This window comes from Kogia breviceps, chromosome 16 (assembly GCF_026419965.1).
Source record: "Kogia breviceps isolate mKogBre1 chromosome 16, mKogBre1 haplotype 1, whole genome shotgun sequence".
NCBI classification, from domain to species: domain Eukaryota; kingdom Metazoa; phylum Chordata; class Mammalia; order Artiodactyla; family Physeteridae; genus Kogia; species Kogia breviceps.
Genome location: NC_081325.1, coordinates 21,926,540 through 21,944,375, shown reverse-complemented (window position 1 = coordinate 21,944,375; position 17,836 = coordinate 21,926,540). Strand labels below are relative to the sequence as shown.

At 49.6% G+C, this 17,836-nt stretch overlaps 1 protein-coding gene across 1 annotated transcript in view; it reads right to left on the bottom strand.

The window, feature by feature from the left end:
* ERICH6B (glutamate rich 6B) overlaps nucleotides 1–17,836 on the bottom strand; it is a 43,262-nt gene that overhangs the window by 10,388 nt on the left and 15,038 nt on the right. Inside the window, exons 2-5 of the mRNA XM_067016900.1 lie at nucleotides 10,634–10,701; nucleotides 8,901–9,037; nucleotides 6,548–6,609; nucleotides 1,606–1,772 (exon numbers count right to left, since the gene is read on the bottom strand). Of these exons, the coding sequence (XP_066873001.1) occupies nucleotides 1,606–1,772; nucleotides 6,548–6,609; nucleotides 8,901–9,037; nucleotides 10,634–10,701 (434 nt within the window). The remainder of the gene's footprint in view (nucleotides 1–1,605; nucleotides 1,773–6,547; nucleotides 6,610–8,900; nucleotides 9,038–10,633; nucleotides 10,702–17,836) is intronic.

Here is a 17,836-nt window from a genome sequence, read left to right as displayed (position 1 = left end):
TGTGTCCCGTGTTACTCTAACTAGATGTCAGGTCAGTGGTTTTTGAGCTCTTATTTATTATTATTATTGTTATTTGTTTTCTGCGTTATGCGGACCTCTCCTGCTGCGGAGCACAGGCTCCGGACGCGCAGGCTCAGCGGCCATGGCTCACGGGCCCAGCCGCTCCGCGGCACGTGGGATCTTCCCGGACCGGGGCACGAACCCGCGTCCCCTGCATCGGCAGGTGGACTCCCAACCACTGCGCCACCAGGGAAGCCCTCTCTCTTTTTTTAAACCTAAAAAAAAAGTGCTTTATAAGGACATCCGTGGTTGGTTTCTTCCTTATCGATAGCTCGTAAGAAGCTTCTAGATAATGTTCACGGGAGAGGATTTTGCATTTTAGGTCTTATTTTCAAAAGCCACCTGAAAGCCAGAATTTCTCAAGATGCTTCCTTCTTGTCAAATTCACTCGTCATGGGATGACATTTTCCTAATGATAAGGACCCCACGGGCAAAGAAAAATCTCTGACACAGAGGTAGATTTGTCACATTTTCTCTCACTGGGAAATATATCACAAATAGCACATCTAAAAGCCCAAATCTCATCACTGTTGGCTTGCGGACAAAGTGTGAGGTTAAGAGCTAAAAGTTAAGAGAGAAGAGACTACATCTCTGGCCTTCCTTCACTTCTACTAGAGGGAAAACAGTGCCTTATAGGCAGGACCCTGAGCTATGAGAGAGCTGCTGTCTGTCTGTGATTTCTCCCTGTTGCTGTCTCTCTGTCTGCCCCTGAGCTCTCCCTGGCTCCTGTCTGTCTGTGATCTCTCCCTGACTGCTGCGGAGATGCTGGCTGGGCTGGATTTTGCCTGAACACGAGCACACACTTATAAACAATGCTACCTGACTCAGCAAACTACTTGGAATTTATCGCCCATTTGTAAAAACAAAAAACAACCAAATGTCCCACTCCTCATGGGCCTTTTGGGCAGTCTATGTGAATGGTGGGTTAGGCAGGATCCTTTGCTTAGAGATCTTGGGGAGAACCTTCCCCCTGGCTGCAGGAAGGACATTTAAGATTGGTTAGGAGACAGATGCTCCAGGAACAAAAGCTCTAGGGCAGGACAGGGTGGGGAATGGGGCTCTAGGCGCATGGGTTTCAGTACTTGTGGCACGCAGGCACACAGGCTTAGTTGCTCCGTGGCATATGGGATCTTCCCGGACCAGGGCTCGAACCTGTGACCCCTGCATTGGCAGGCGGATTCTTAACCACTGCGCCACCAGAGAAGTCCCTATGTGATTGCTTTTCCATATAGATTTTAAATTTGTTAGGGGAGGGACCTATATATTATAATATATATCTCCTTTACTCCCAACCCCACCCAATTGCTTAATGTAGGCCCTACAAGAAGAGTCTCAACGACCCCTAGTACAAGTCCTAGTCAGTCTGTGATAACCCACACACTCAGGTGTGCCTCTATACATGGGACATATTTTTCTTGTTTGTATTCATGTTGTGTATTGGTCCTGACAGCTCCCTGATGGTGTGTGTATATGTCTTACCTGGGCCAAAAAAAAAAAAAAAAAAGCAGCCCCGCGCAAAGTGCAAACACCAACTGCCACACTTACCTTAATCTTGTTCTTTATCCAGTCTGTGTGTATTTCTAACGTCTTCTTACGGCGAACAAGACGACGAGATTGTTTGACTACTTCTTTCTCAGACTCCTCATCTTGTGGTGGTAGATTACATAAGTGGAATGTGAAAGTAGTCTCTGTAGCCCTTTGGTTAAGTAAGTCTTTGGTAGAAAAGAGAAAGAAAACTTAGATCTGTTTCTCTCAGGGCACCAAAGAGAGCCTGAGGATTTGGGATATTGGCCCAAGCCAATATGAGAGCCCAAGCGCTCTCATTTTTTTCCATTCATTCATTCAGCAGACATTTATTAGGGGCCTATGATGTGCCAGCTTAGTGCCAGATGCCAGACACCACGGTGAAGGCCACCCGGTCCAGACTTGGGGATGTGAGGGGTGACACACCAGCCACATGCCAGTAACAAGTGTGGCTGCTGATTCTGTTAATGGGAAAAAAATAGGCTAAAGTGGGGCGTCATTAAAAAAAAGGAAACATGCCTTAAACATGCTTGTTTTAACTTAAAACAGAAATGTGTACTAACACATCATTTTTAAGTGCAGGGCTCTGTGATCATTTTTTGCTTAAACCCCATTCATAATTTATTATCTATAACTTTCAGTTTTGGCAATTTCTGCATAGTCTGAGTGCAGAATTGTAGATTTTGAAAGAATTTCTGTATATGCCCCAATCTTCTGTGTATGTTTGGTCCACATCTTGTTCAAAGCAGTTTTTTTAAAAGCTGTTTACTTATTGAGTCATCTTAAAAGCATTGCACTTAGTTTTCACAGCAACAGCAAGTTTCTTTTTATCTTCATTTTGGTCCATTTTTATAACAATTGAATTTGGGGAGTAAACCCGTAAGGACCAACCAGGGAACGATCCCCGCTCCCAGGGACCCTTGGCGGGTGTCCGACCACCAGGGGGCGCAGCGGTAGGAGGAGCTTCCGGCGCGGTCGGTATCAGCCAGGTTGCTCTTCCCGGAAGAGGGCCCGGTTCCTTCCGCAGCTAGGTTTGGGGGAGGTCAGTTAAGAAAGGTTGGTTGTCCCACCACTGGGGCCAGCACAGTGTTGGAGGAGGTCTCGGAGAGAACGTGACCGCCTCTTGACCAGCGAGCTGGACCGGGCAATGGAAGGCTTCCCACCCCCTCCCCGTCCTTGGAATGTACGTTCTGCCCATGGTTCCCACAGTGCGAGCCCTTTTCAAGGACGCAGCTTTGCGAGCAGTGTGCTGTTGAGCCCATCTGGAGGGATACGTGCCTGAAGCCAGGTAAGGCCTCCATGGAAACTTTTAAGGTTCTCGTGGGCGGGGGTGGAAATCTGCAAGTCTTGCGCCGCCCAAGACAAGCGTCGAATGTTAAGTTCTCTTGCTTATTAAACCTGCCACCTCCCAGTCTGGAGCGGGCTGCCTCTTTCTTCGGTCTCTCCTTGCCCTCTGCTTACGGGGGCTAATTTCGAATTTCACCCGGGGAACCCCGAGGTTGCGAACCAACACAGAGGGTGCCACGAGAGCTCACGGGGACCGTATCCAGGCCTGGCGGTTGAGGACACTCCTGGTGGAAGTTTCTAGTTTCTAGTTTCTCTAGTACGCCGGGCAGAATTCCTAGCAGAAGCACGACATGGTTGAAGGCTAGTCTGGGACCGGCTTAGTGATGACAGGCGACTCAGGAGAGGCAGGCAGGGCTAGAGCATTCCTTTATTCACTCACTCAGTAAATATCTATTGTGTACTTGTGTGCCAGAAACTGTCCTAGGTATCAGGGACGCCACATTCCCTGCTGCCTGTTCTAGTAGGGGAGATGTTGTTAAACAAGTGAACAGATAAAAACTTCACGTGCCAGTGGCTAGGAGTGCCCTGAAGAAACATTAAGCAGGTGAGAAGGATGGAAAATTATGTGTCTGTGTGTGTGTGTGTGTGCACTGGTTTGTAAAGGGTAGCCAAGGAAACTTTCTGAGAAGGTGACATTTAAGCAGAGACCTGAATAAAGTGAGGGAGCAAATCACAAGTATATTGGAATGAATAGTGCTCTAGGCAGAGGACAGCACGTCCAAAGGCCCTGTGGCAGGGATGCCTGGCCCTGATGAATAACCAAAAAGCCAGTGTGTCTGGAGAGGAAAAAGTGAGGGCCTTCTAAGCCACATGGGGAATGTGGGATTTTCCTGGAGCCAATGGAGGGCCAGTGAAGAGTTTTTAAAAAGATTTTGCTGGCAACAATATGAAGAAAGGACTGAGAAAGGAGAGGATGGGAGTCAGGGACACTAGGAAGGTGTCTGAGGTGGTGTCAGTGAGGATGGAGAGGTGGGGGTGGAAGGAGAACCACGCCTGTGCGCACCTGAGGAACTAAAGGGGCCGCTTATTAGAGCTCACAGGGGGAGCTTTTCCTCAGGAAAGTGAGAGAGAGGTGGGCAGGGGCAGAGTCAATAAAAGACCTTTGTGAGAAGCTTGGAAGGGGGCCTCAGTCTCCCTCCGAGGAGTCCTCCTCCAGTGCTTGCTTCCAGAGTGGAAATGATTTGTCCAGGGGAAAAAGCTGATGTGAGCCCAGTTGCTGTTCCTGAGTATCAATTAGAAATTAATATAAGGCATTTCTGAACTGGTAATGATAAAAGAGAACGTGAATGTGCTCATGGTTTTCTCCTGTCAGAATGCTAAACTCATGGATTTTCTGGTTTGTGCTGTTTATCCAGCTCAGTCTTTATTAGCGGGGAGGCTTTAGACTACCTTTCGGAGCCTCAGTTTTCTTAAAGTGGGATCATGCTGCCTGCAGAGACCCATCAGGTTACTCTGAAATGATGCTGCACGGAGCCCGCTGCCCCATAGAAGGGCAACAGACCTGTGTCCTCCACCCGGGGAGCTTTGGATTCTGCTGGCTCATGACACGAGCTGTGTAGTGATGGCCCACTTCTTTGCACCAGGCGAGCCGTCTCTGAATAGGAGAGGCTACGTAATCTGAGGGTCTCCGTGCAAAATGAAAGTGCAGGGGTCCTTGTTCGAAAATTGTTAAGGATTTCAAGATAGTGACAGCGGAGCATTAAAAGCAAGCGCAGGGCCCTAAGTGTGAGGACCTGTGTGCCTGCAGGTCATGTGCCTGCGACGCCAGCCTTGGCTTGGAAATCGCAGAGGTCAGAGACGTGGGGCTGTGTGCCTGGGGTGTCAGATAGTGGTCTGGATCCTGGAAGTAAATGAGTTTGTAGCTCAAAGGAGGCTGGGGGATTTCTTTGGGATTGGCTACAACCTGAACACGGAGGGGATGCCTCCTATCAGTTAGAAGTGTGTTGCTTTTCTGCATAAAAAGCTCAAACCTTGTAGGCCTCAGGTGTTCAGAGGAGCAGGGAGTGGGCAGGGGTGATGGTGAGGCACAAATGGGGAATCCGGTCATGTCAAATCTCACTCTCCAGTTAGAAGTCCTACCCGGGGCATGTGACGTAGAGTATCCTGAAAGGCCTTTATTTCCCAGAAGGAGCAAAAACTCATGCATACCTGCATCCATTTAAAAAACACTTATTGAGTGCCTACTGTGCGCCTTGCCAGGGAATGAAAGACACAGGTGTCTTTGGCCCAAAGGGAACAGAAATAACATAATAACAGGCATCTGTTGTGTTTCTGGCTGTTGAACATCTGAAACCCCCTCCTTGTTTGGGGGGTACCTCATTGTGTGGGTCTTGGTGGGAGGTAGGCCTGCCCTCTCTAGAAACCGAAGGTGGTAATTCCTTCTGCCTGCCTGCCTTCTAACTCCAGTGGGGACATGAGACTCAGGCTTAGAAGGCCCTTTACTTCCCCAGACACGCTTGCCTTTTGTTGCTCATTGAACATGTCATGGGGCTGAGCCCTGGGTCTGACCTGAGGGTCTTGAGCCTGAGTGTGGTTCACGCCCACACAATGGCTGGGTGATCTCAGGGAAGTCACTTATTCTCTTGGCCTAAGTTTCTTTACCCAACTTCACATGGTTTTGAAGCTGAATTTGAATCTGATAACTGGCCTGCAGCAGTTATTCCATAGGAGTTAGGTCAGGGGCCTGCACTGGTATGGGGACAGGAGCTCTTCCTTGAGAGGGAATCTGGGGCTGTGTCCTGGCTCAGCAAGAAAAAGCACCATGATTGATTAGGTGTGTCTGCCATGGGTATTGCTGCCATTTCTACGTTAGTTGGATCTGGTCGTCTGAAAGACGTTCCATATGGTGGTTTTGAGTTTCTGAATTAAGTAGCCTGATGGCTTAGGCTCTTGGCTCAAACTTTTTTGATTAGACGCAAAAAACTGGCAGCCTCCATGATTGGCACATCTTAACAGCTGGACCTCAAATGCCTTCCGTATCTGGTAAAGGGGCTCTTTCTTAAACTTTGTGTTAATGACTTCTTGGACACCCCCCACCCCCCGCAGGCAAATCTAGGTCAGATGCCTTCTTGTGTGGTCCTCCCACAGTATCCCCTTCCCACCATACTATTAACCGTTTTGTTTGTTTGTTTGTTTTTGGTACGCGGGCCTCTCTCACTGTTGTGGACTCTCCCGTTGCGGAGCACAGGCTCCGGACGCGCAGGCCCAGCGGCCATGGCTCACGGGCTTAGTTGCTCTGCCGCATGTGGGATCTTCCCGGACCAGGGCACGAACCCGCGTCTCCTGCATCGGCAGGCGGACTCTCAACCACTGCGCCACCAGGGAAGCCCCCATTAACCGTTTTATGTGCAAATTCCCTGATTTCTTGGCTGTCTTCACCTCTTGCCCTCCCTCTCACCTCCAGCACAAACAAAGGATGAACCCCTCGAGGTTTATCCTTTGTCTGGCTTGCTCTGTATTTTATCCCCAGCAGCTGAGACCGTACTAGCCCAGTAGATGCTCAGGTGAAGAAACAAGCATTTCTCCCTCCATTATGGACATGGCAGAAGGTGGGAGACACAGAGACGCACCCAGGAGAGCCGGGCAATGGGGGTGGAAGGTGGGAGAGGGTTCTTACTTTCATGTTTCTTCATAATCCAGAGGATTGCTTCCTTATATTTTGCAAAATTTTTCTTCAGCCTAAAAGGAATGTGACGCATCTTTAGTAGCTGAGACTAAATTCATGTTTCCAAGTCATGCTGCACAGTAGACAGTGCTAGAGCCTACTCAGCCTTTTCATAGGTGGAGGGCTGGCTGGCTGGCCGTGCTTTTGGACCCAGCTTTCGGACCCAGCTTTCTTCCAGTCTGTACTCAGGAATAAAGGGCCAGCACATGGGGTTGTGTGTCCCTCCTGGCCTCTAACTGGCCTTCAACTTGGGCACCTGGGCTGACCCCCAGACCTTTCAAAATGAATTCAGTGGGGGTCCTCCTGGGAGCGAGGCCAGGGCTGGGAGGTCCAAATGCACGGCTGGCTCTGTGAGTTAGGCTCGTGCAGCTTGCTTTCTCTGCGGCTTGTGCCTCTTTCAGCGAAGGCTATTTGGAAATAGCTTAGAGAAACAGCATTGTCTGCGAACCGGACAGAGCCACCTGAAACCCCTTTGCATTGAGTAGGAAAATTTCAAATAAACTCACTCAAAAATGACTTATCATGAAAGCCACATTAAGGCACAGCTCTTCAAAATGATCAAGCCCTCAACCCCCCTCTCATGTCAATATACAAAGGGAGTCATCCTGGCATTAAAGTGGCTTGGACTGTTTTACTTCCAAATAAGTGTGGTCTCCAGAGGCAGCTGCCTTTCCTGGTTCAAAGATCAGAGCCCTTTTGGAAGGGAATCTGCCGGAAGGAGTGAGCTTCCCAGGCTTAACTGGATCAGAGAAGAAGGCCTTTGACAAGACAGATTTTAAGTTCTCAGTTCAGTGTCCTTGAAGAGAGCATAATAATTTAACCCCAAGCAACCTTAGGAAGCACATACCCTTTGCTGGAAAGGGCTGGACTGTTTTGTCTGGTGGAAAATAGAGGTTTGCTCTTTGTACTTTAGGAGCAATTGCCGAACTGGAGAATGAGCTCTTCATGGCCCATTTGTACCAAGTGATATTTATTTGCAAGCACTTTGAATGGAATTGAAGCAGTTACCTTGCCTACCATCACCTGTGAAACAGTAAGGACCGAGGGGGGGTGAGGTGAAGCCTGTCCGGCCGGCTGAGAGCAGGATGCCACGTGTATACAAGAGTTAAATTCCAGTGAGGGGATCCAGCCAGAGGCATCCAGGGCCCTTTGGGGAAGTTTCCTCCCTTGGCTCTTTGCCCACCTTTGCAAGCTAGTGGAATCCTTACTAGCTAGCTCCTCAATGGTAGAGACTGGGTTACACACCACTGTACAGACCGGCACACAGGAGGTGCTCATGAGCTATTCATTGAGTGCAATTAGGTTAGAATGAGCCTCAGTTAATAGGCTTAAATGGGAAAGAAGGGGAGAAAATGTAACATATGAGAGAGGGTAACTTACAGGGATGTTATCTGGGATTTGTTTTTTGCTGCTGTATGAGGATCTGAAAGCTTGGATGTTCTTTGTGATTGGCATTGTGTATTTTGCCTTCCCTTTTCCTAGAGGAGCCTTAGGGGTCTCTGGCCCTAGGACTCTACTGAGCCCAGAGCAGAAGTTGCTGGCAGTCAATCTCTCCCTGATTTTTGTGGGAGTCTCCATTCACCAAGGAGGTTATGCAGGGCACCCCATCCTCGCAGCCTCTTCCTTGGTGCCACTGCTGGAGAGTCTGCCATAGACCCACTGGATGTCTGGCCATGTACCTTGTTCACCAAGGTTTCTGACAGCTGGATAAGTGAAAGTCCAGGCTTCCATGTACCCCAGTCTGGATGTACAAATGGGGTTCTGGAACATTTTGAGACCTGGAGTCATGCCAGCTAGAAAGATTGGGTGCCAGCAGCAGTCTGCAATAAACTTATCATTCCCCTTTCCCAATGGGGGCTCTTGCCGTGAATCCCAGGGCAGTGAAGCTCAGGGCTTTTCCCCCTCAAGAAGCATGATCTTGAGCCTCCGTTGTCCCCTCACTTCAAAGGCCCAGGGGTCTGAGCCTTGCTTCCCAGACTTTTGTACAATTCACAGTCCCTTCAAGGCTTTTCCTGTCCTGGATTTCCAACCCCTGTCACTGCCATCTTTGATCCTATCCTGCACATCCCCTGCTCACAGATTTCTTTGTTCTTGAGTTTTGGCAGGCAGCTGGGTCATCCTGTCCCCATGACCGCTAATCTTACCCTTGTCCTTGTGCCTGGCTTGTGCCTGCTCTTTGTCTCAGGGGACCAGTCCAACGCTGGCCTGACTCTATTCTCTGATGACCCAGTTTACACTTTCCCTGCTGCTACCACTGGCCTACCTGCACCTACTGACCAATAGCTCCATCTCTCCAGTCACTTACAGAATTCCCAGTTTCATTCTGGTCTCACTCTCCAGATGACCAGTCAGGGGAATGTTAATATCGTCCTCCAGTTCATCGTGAGCTGCCATTTCTTTGAGCACGGTCCTGAGCACTGACTGATACGACCTGGTCGCAACCTGCAAAAGGACCACAGAATGAAAGAGCCAGAAAATGGGAATCAACAGTTAGTTCATCATCACTTTTCTGACTCTCTGAGCTGCCGGAGGAGATTGCAAGACGTTATTCGAAAAAGACAAGCAATGGAACAGTAGGAAGGCTGTGGCAAGATCTGTTCCAAAGACTATGTCCGGGGCTTCCCTGGTGGCGCAGTGGTTGAGAGTCCGCCTGCCGATGCAGGGGACGCAGGTTCGTGCCCCGGTCCGGGAGGATCCCACATGCCGCGGAGCAGCTGGGCCCGTGAGCTATGGCTGCTGGACCTGCGCGTCCGGAGCCTGTGCTCCGCAACGGGAGAGGCCACAACAGTGAGAGGCCCGCGTACTACACACACACAAAAAAAACCCCCAAAAAAACAAAGACTATGTCCGCTACGGTCACACCCCCTTCTCATTCTCCAATTCCCTCAAGAACTTTTTTTAAATAGTAGCACACCAAGAAGTCGTTTGAGAGCATAAAATTACCCTCTTCTTCCAAATGTAGAGATGGCTCTAGAACGTAATAGTGCTTCCATGCCTTAAGAGCATCACAGCCTTTCTGAGTTCCAGGAATGGCCAAGCTCTCAGTGGTTGGTTATTTATTCATTGTGAAGGATAACAGTCTTGAGGAAAGCAGGGTAGCACCTAGCACGTTCTTGTAGAGGATGATGATTCTACCTTTCAAGACTCTTCCAAAGTAATGACATTGTAAGTTCCTTTTTTATTTTGTAGATTTGATCATTCTATCCCAAGTCCATGATGCTAACCAGCACTGACCCGTGGGTGGGTCCTCGCAAGAGTTTCTTCTTTTGGCTCCCTTTTGGTAGAAGGGGAAGTTTGACTTGCTGTCCAGGAGAACCATGGGTCTGGCCTGTTGCCCTGCTCACCTACAGGTCGAGGTTGTTATGGAGGTGGTTCTGCATCTGATAATTTACAGTCTCCCATTCCCTTACAAGCTTCTATCGTAAGTGGAAGACCCACAGATCCGAAGTTGCATGTGACCTGGGGCAGATACAAGAACGGAGCCTGTGATTGGCTGGTTTTTCTAGGTTGCGGAAAAGCTGGGGTGTCTCAGGTCTGCCTTGTCTGATTCCCAGCCTCTGCAACGCTCCTTTCCGCCTTGCTGGTCTTCAGTTAATTAAACCCGGAGACCATGGGACTGAGGAGGCTGTGAGGCCCTGATGCCCTAAGTAAGCAAACCAAAGCCTAAGGCCATAAATGCCTCAAGGTTAGGAAATCAAAACCCGAGGGCAATCAATCACAAGCAGCCAACTAGGCTTTAAGCTACGGCCAATCAATAATTTCCTTGCTTTGCTTCTGCTTTTTCCCTGTAAGTCTCTCCCGAGCTCCTGTTGGTGGAGGGCTCTTAACCACTTCCGGTTTGGTGCTGCCCGATTTGAATCCACACAGGCTCAGATAAACTCTTCGAATTTTTAATAGGCTTCAGTTTATCTTTTCATGCGGGGAATGAGTCAGGGCTTCAGGGCAGGCGGAGGCGGAGGCTCTGGTGCGGCCACCCCTGCCTCTAAGCTCTTCATTGTTGACCATCCCCGCCTTGAGGTGGAGTGATGGCCCGCTCACCCAGGCCAGTGGTCTCTCAACAGCCCCGTTGGATTCCATGGTCTCTTCACCAGGAGATATGGTTCCCGCTATGGTCCACCAGACAGCAGACCCGCTGGCGGGGCCTGGTCGAAGTGCTCGTCCCAACCGGGCTGAGCTACCCCACTCCAGCACATGTGCCCTCCTAGAAGGCCCCTCCCGTGTGCTTCTCCAGCCTCTGGAGAGCTATCCACATGGTCATGGTAGGGGTATTGGGCCCCCGAGTGATGAGTTCTCCCATGCCCTGTGACTGCTCCTGGGTGGGTCTTTGGTTTTTCCAACCAAGAGAGTTTGCACAGCAGGTGTGTGATGCACGCGTGTATCCTACAAACAATTCAGACATGTATAGGGAACTCAAAGCAGCCAAGAGATTGAATTGTCAGAATAACCAAAGTCTAGGTTGATAGCCCCATCCGAGTTCAAGGGCCTCAGCTGCCTCTCTCAGTGGTTTGCGGTGTTCCCCCTCCCAGCTGCGGGTACCATGTGGCATTGACTCCATTCCTTCTGTCCTGCCCTCTGGCTCCACTTGTCCACATCTGCCACCTATGGCATTGCTTAGAGAAGCAGTGCCTCCCAAGCTGGACAGCTGCCTATCCGCAGATTGCCACTAGCTGGGCCGCGGGTGCTGCCTCATTATCCTCCCAAGCATCCGAGCCTTGGAAGCAGAGTGGTATAGACAGCAAGGGGGAAAGTATCCCCCAACTCTTTGCCCTACTTTGTCACCTGGGCAAAGCCCCTGAGATGGCAAGGAACGGTGCTTGTGACCACGGCTCACCTGCACAGGCTGCCTGTCACACGGAACCCTCCCAGCGTCTGGTCTCATCCAGAACCTTGCACAGCTCCGTGGGAGATGTGCCCTCTGCCTGTGGCTGCAGCTCCGCCAGACACAGCAGAACCTCAGTTGACAGGCGCGCTGAAGGTTTCCGAATAATGTAAGTGTCTAATTAAAACAATTCCTTTCCATTTCAACTCTTGCTGAAAAATCTTTCTAAAATGCCTGAGCTTACTTTCCTGTCTCAGTAAATCCAGCGTGGTGAATCAAAGTTCAATAATCTTTTTTCCTCCCTTTGACATGGTATTTCAATATTTGAAAAGCAGTTCTTATTAACGTGTATAGGGGCATGTCTGGGAAGTAAGGAATTTAGGGCTAAATAGTAACTGAGACCAGAGAATTTTTCCAATTAAAATAAAAGCAAAAACTGTATAAATGCCTAGGGTTTTTTCCCCCCCTTTTCTTTTGTAAGTTTAGAAAAATGTATCTGCTTAATCTTGAGTTCCAGGGACCCAAGTTTTCACTCTTGCGATTGTAGTTAATACCTACAGTCCTGAGAAAGTTTGTTAGTTGTAGGGGAAAGGATGTATAACCAAAATCAACATGCACTGGAAGTCTTAGAGGTAAGTTGACACAGGAAATTAGAGCCACAAGCCTGTACAGGCAGGCAAAAAAAAATTGTGCAGTAAAGACAGTGCAACATTCTGTAGATGTAAGGCTTATTCAAACAATTGGGACTTCCCGTGGTGTCTCTGGTTATTGGATACAGCTGGGAAAGGACAGCCATTAAACTTCCAGGGCTGGTTCTGTGCCCCTCTGAAGAGTGTGGGAGCAGGACTCAGATTTGGGGGAGATGCTCCACTGCTCTTTGTTGCGGTGTTTGCACTGCAGACGCTGTTGTCCAAAGTTTCCGTCCTGCTGGGCTGCCCCGTGCCTGGTCCTTTAGTTGGAGACAGCAGGCTTTTCTTGGGGCTTTTGTTTGTGCCTGTTGGGGTTTCTGGTCGCTGTCTTTTCCAGCACCCAGTCAGGGGTAAATGAAGCAAAAAGAAAACTCATCGCCATGTCGTTCCTTGGGTCCCAAAGTCCCTAGCCAGTCTGCCTTCTTCTCTCCGTCTTTTAGAAGCTTCTTGTGTTTGTTTTATATATAATGTATAGGGTTTTAAGCTGTACTTAGTGGGAAACTTACATTTAGTCCACCTTTCCAGAATCCATTTTTTTTTTTTTTTTTGGCTGTGTTGGGTCTGCGCTGCCGCATATGGGCTCTCTCTAGTTGCGGTGCGCGGGCTTCTCTTGTTGTTGCGGAGCACGGGCTCTAGGCATGCTGGCTCAGTAGTTGTGGCTTGTGGGCTCAGTAGTTGTGGCTCATGGGCTCAGTAGTTGTGGCTCATGGGCTTAGTTGCTCCACGGCACGTGAGATCTTCCCAGACCAGGACTTGAATCCGTGTCCCCTGCATTGGCAGATAGATTCTTAACCACTGCGCCACCAGGGAAGTTCCAACTTCATTTTTACATAGGGTTTCTGCAAAGGACGATTTGCCTTGATATCTAGGTATCTAGGTAGCTTACGTGATTTGTTCTTAGCTTTGCTGCCTTCAGAATCAATGTTGAGGGTTTTTTATTCATATTACTGAAAGCAGGGCCTTGTGGTGCCATACTTGGCTTTCTTCTGACCCTCTTTGGTTTAATGTGTGTCATTTACACCTAGGCCCGTTTTAAGAAAAGCTCACGTCGGCTGTGCTAACAGTGTAGTGAAGCTGTGAATCCCAGGGCTCAAGAGGCAGTGTCTGGCTGGCCCTGGGCCACTCTGCTCTGACATTCAGAGCCAGGTGTTCTCCAGTTTTTATCCAACTTACATTGGCTTTGAAGTCTTCGGCTTCCAGTGTGCCAATGGGATCACTTAACATACAATCCCAAAAGCTCTCTTTTGAGTCAAACTCCTCAGCTTTCAATTTTGGAAGGCACAGCAACAGGAGAGGCATTTGGAAAAGGAAACAAAACAAGAAACGAACAAAAACAGAAAGAGAAATAGATTTATGGCATTTACACTTGCGCTTTTAAATAAAAATGCACATGTCATCAATAAGACTTTAAATAAATTCATCAAATCACTTAAAATTTGACTTGGGGATAGTAATAAAATCGGAATAAAAGGGTCAGTTTCAGTGGCGGACTTAAGAAAGTGAGTGTGTGTTTCTGGTGGCCAGTGAAGGTTCATCTGACAAAGTGACATTTGAGTGAGTCCTGCATGAAGCAAGGGAGCGAGCAGGCAGATGGCTAGGGAAGAGCATCCCTTCCAGGGGGCAAAGGAGGTGCAAAGGCCCTGAGGCAAGAGAGAGTGGGAGCATGTAGACATATCTGACAAACTGGAAGAGGCACAGTATGCCTGGAGAGGAGGGAGATGGGGAGGGGCAGGGCCAGCTCACAGAGGACCTTGTAGGCCGTGGGAAGGAATTTAGATTTTATTCCGAGAGAGATCTATTCTGAGTGTGATTTTTCTCTTGGAAATCCTGAGAAATATCCCTAGCGCCCGTCAATTTTGTCAAAAATTGCCCATTTCCAGAATTGCACATGGTTTGTAATTGCTAATCAAAGCCTAAGAGATGAATCGCCAAGCCAGTGAGCTAAAAAAAAAAAAAAAAAATCTCTCAGAGATAGCAGATGCCTTTGTTCTCAAGGTCAGCCACAGCCTGGTGACCCTGGGCCAGGAGAGGGCTGGAAACCTCCAATGTCGACGGGGTGCAGACCGAATGGAGGAGTTGATAATTACAACTTGGGCCTGGAGTCCCTGCTCCCGGGAAGGTGTGGCTCCTGAGGCAGAGCTGCGGGGAAGGGCTCCCACACAGTAATTGGGCCCCCGGGGAAATTACGGTGGCCTTTGTGTCAGCTTCAGGATGACACCAGCCCCTCCACGCTGGGCCATCCCGAGAGCCCTGAAAATCCACCGGGTTGGCACTGGGCCGACTGATTCTGTCTGATGTGTGTCCCTGTTGGGCCTCGGGGAGCAGAGAAGGGGCATCCTTTGTGATCTCCATACGCGCACGTTATTTTTGCACTTCTTCCCAACTTTGGTTCAATAATGAAAACGCTGACTCCTTTGGGCCGCTGGAGGGATGGAGAACTCCACTTAGCTGCGTCTGCCTGTACTGACACCAGGCCCAGGGGCCCCTCTGCCTGCAGACCTCCTACCCCAGCCTTGGCTTGTTCCTGGTGGAAACCTGCCTCCTTTCGGGGGCCCCTGTGTGGTGGGAGTCCCCCCACAGTTCCTTCCCGCCAGTTCCACCCGCCAGGCACTCACCACCCCGCTGGGATGCTCAGAGCTGGCAAAGGCACCGGGCCCTTTCCGCTCATTCCCAAACACTGTGTGTCCCCAGACTGTCTGCCAGGGATGCAGCCTAGAGAAGTTTTAAAACTTCTTGTTGGGATAACCCCACAATTCCCCCCTTGCCTCGGGAAGTCAGGCAAGAACCTCAGGAAGCTCCGTTTGGTTGTCACTGGAGAGAAATGGAGGAACTGGTAGAACAGGGGTCTGGGGAGACCGGGTGGCAGAGCCTCCCTGTAAGGGTCTCTGAGGATGTGCTGGCCTAACGTAGAGGAGTCTGGCTCTGGTCCTGATAGCTTAGCAAATCCCCATGATTTCTGAGCGCTGTATTTTAGTAAGCTTTCTTGAATCATAGATAGTTAATTCGAGAGAAAAAAAAGAAGTAGGTGTTTGTCAAAGGAAGAAGGGGTGTTGGCAGGAGTGAATGAATACAGAGCAGCAGCGTTCAGAGGCACTCGGTTCCACATCATCATTAACCTTATTAACATCAACAGGCACTGTCTGCGCGCGTCAAGAGGCGCCCAGTAAATCTGCAGGAACACAGCCACAACTGGGGAAGAATGAGAAGGGAGAGCTTTATTCCTAATTAACTTTCCCTTTGGGGATTTCTGTCAACCTCTACCTTTGTTCTAGTGAGATCATTATCTTCCCCTGGAGTTGCTTTATGGGGGGACTGGGGGAGGGGGCAGGTGTCAGGCCAGGTTCCTAAGTGGCGGCCCTGTTACCCAGGACCCGGGCCCCTCCCAGCTTGTCACTCAGTCCCCTCGCACCCTGGTCCCCTCATCTGTGTAATGGGGACCATAAGGCTTATCTTCAGGGTGGCTCAGGGGACCAGCGCTAATGCGGTGAACGCCGGGCACGCGGCACTCCCTGAAGTGGAGTGTGCTGGTCCCGGACTGATGAAGAACAAATCTATATTCTCCCCCATCCAATCAGTGGCTCTCCTGTAACCTTTTTTCTTGCCAGAAGCATACTTCCTGAATTGGGGCAGATGTTTGAGTCTGGTGTATTTGCCCTGCAGGGCAGATCCCCGCGTTATAAACGAGGAAGGGGAGGGGACATGCAGTAGCCGACTAACTCCGCCTCTGAGCAAAGAGCACACAGGTGAAACTCGGTCCTGTTTTCACCTCCTCCACCCTGCACGGAGTGCATTCCTTGTTGTCCTTAAATCAAGGATAAATGACGGGCCGGTCTGGCAGCTGCTGTGGGCACAAATCTGTAATCTGTTCTAAAGCCACTCCGTGTGCTTCATGGGTCGGCAGCCCGAGCTGCTGCCAGGAGCTTGTGAGAAATGCAGAGTCTTAGATCCGCGGAATCAGGATCTGCATTTTAACAAGATGCCCGGGTGGCCGCTCTGCACGTTAAAGTCTGAGCAGCACGGCTCTACCTCTACCTCCGCACCCCCCCCCCCGGAAATAAAATAAGATGAAGAAGATTTTATAGTCTGGAGTTGGAAGGAGTTTGATAAGCCACCTGTGTAGGTAACCCTGCTCCTCCCCTCTTCCCCCACCCGCACGCTGACAGACAGCAAGTAGATCATCAGCCCTACGTTGTTTCTAATAGGATGGGTCTGGTTAATCGCAGGGCTTTTGTGGAGTAATGTGTGCAGGTGGGATTCTGCCGCCAAAAGGCTTCTCCCCTGTCCTTCCCCCTCACAGAATTCAACTATCCCCTCCTTAATAAAAATTTAATCAGGCTTTAAGGGTACCATCTGAGGGGCTCTAATTCATTCCCTATCAAGTCACCATCAAATGAGTCTGTCTGGAGGGGCCCATGCCTCCCAGTCAAGCCCTGCTGACCAGACTTCAGGGAACCTAGCAGCTGACAGGCTGGACCCTCTTTAAATGTGGGCGTCCCTATACAGAGCTTGAGTAGAGAGATGGACTTCTGGGCCGTTCCCAAGTCATTCTGTCTCGCTCCCGAGACCCTCTCTCTGTTTCTCGTTCTAGCTCCCTTCTTCAGTTAAGAACAGAGACACATATCCAGGTTCAGGGACAGTGTGTCCAGCGTGTCCCTTGGCCCTCTCTAGGACTCAGCACCAGCTGGGCCAGCAAGGCACCCACCCACCCACCCGCCCGGGGCGCCATCCCCGGCCCCGGCTGCTCTGCGGGGAGCAGGGGTCTTTGGATAGGTTATGTGGGACTCTCACCATTTCCTGCCTTTTGCAGTTCTTCAGTGGGAACAAAGGCTGAAAACAAATAGGAAAAATGATGAATAGGATGTGGTATGGTGAACTGTTAACCCCTAAATGTCTGGGGAGACCAGGGTGGAGATTGCGTATTGTAGGGTAAGAGGCTCCCATGATGGTCAGTCGTTGGAGGCCTGTAGCTTACGTTCAGCACACATTGATTCCCCTCCGTTTGTTCATAGTTCATCTTTCCCACTAGAGTTTAAGTTCCAAGAGGGTAGGATGGCTTTGTCCATATAAGGATGGACAAACTACTGCCCAGTACACAGTAGGTATACAATAAATATCAGTAGATGCACAGTAAATGTCACAGAATGAACTGAGTATGGATAATTCATTATCTTCCCTCCTAATTCCAGTGGTAAATATTATTTCCTCCCCTTTCAAAACTCAATTTGAATTCAAAATTAAAAGCATTTTACCCTTTGGCCAAGTTTCTTCCCTGAGCCTTGACCCCCGACACCAAGTTCTAGAAATAATGCCTTGGCCACTGGCCTTAATGAAGGCTACCGTAATCTAAAATGGTCAAAAGAGGACTCTCTTTGGCTCAGGATGTGCTAATTCTGTGCTTCTTAACCGTCTCATAGATGGATTCGTAGCTTCCGCGAGTCATTTAAAATCATCGTAAAAGTGTAAAATTAAAATGATACCTTGTGAATCAGACTTTAAGGTGGTTCGCATCGTTGTTGATTCTTCCTCTGTTTGAGATTTTGATTTTAAAGGTACTGTTAAAAGACAGAAGAGGGTGGCCATTAACGATTTCAACCAGGGGGTTCATGTTGGAAGCTTAGGGTCTGAGGTTCTTTCTCGGCGCTCAGGGCTGATCCACAGAGGAGAAAACGGGTTGGAGGGCACTGCTGGCGTCTGCTGGCGTCTGCTGGATGCTGCCCCTACCAGCCTCCTCCG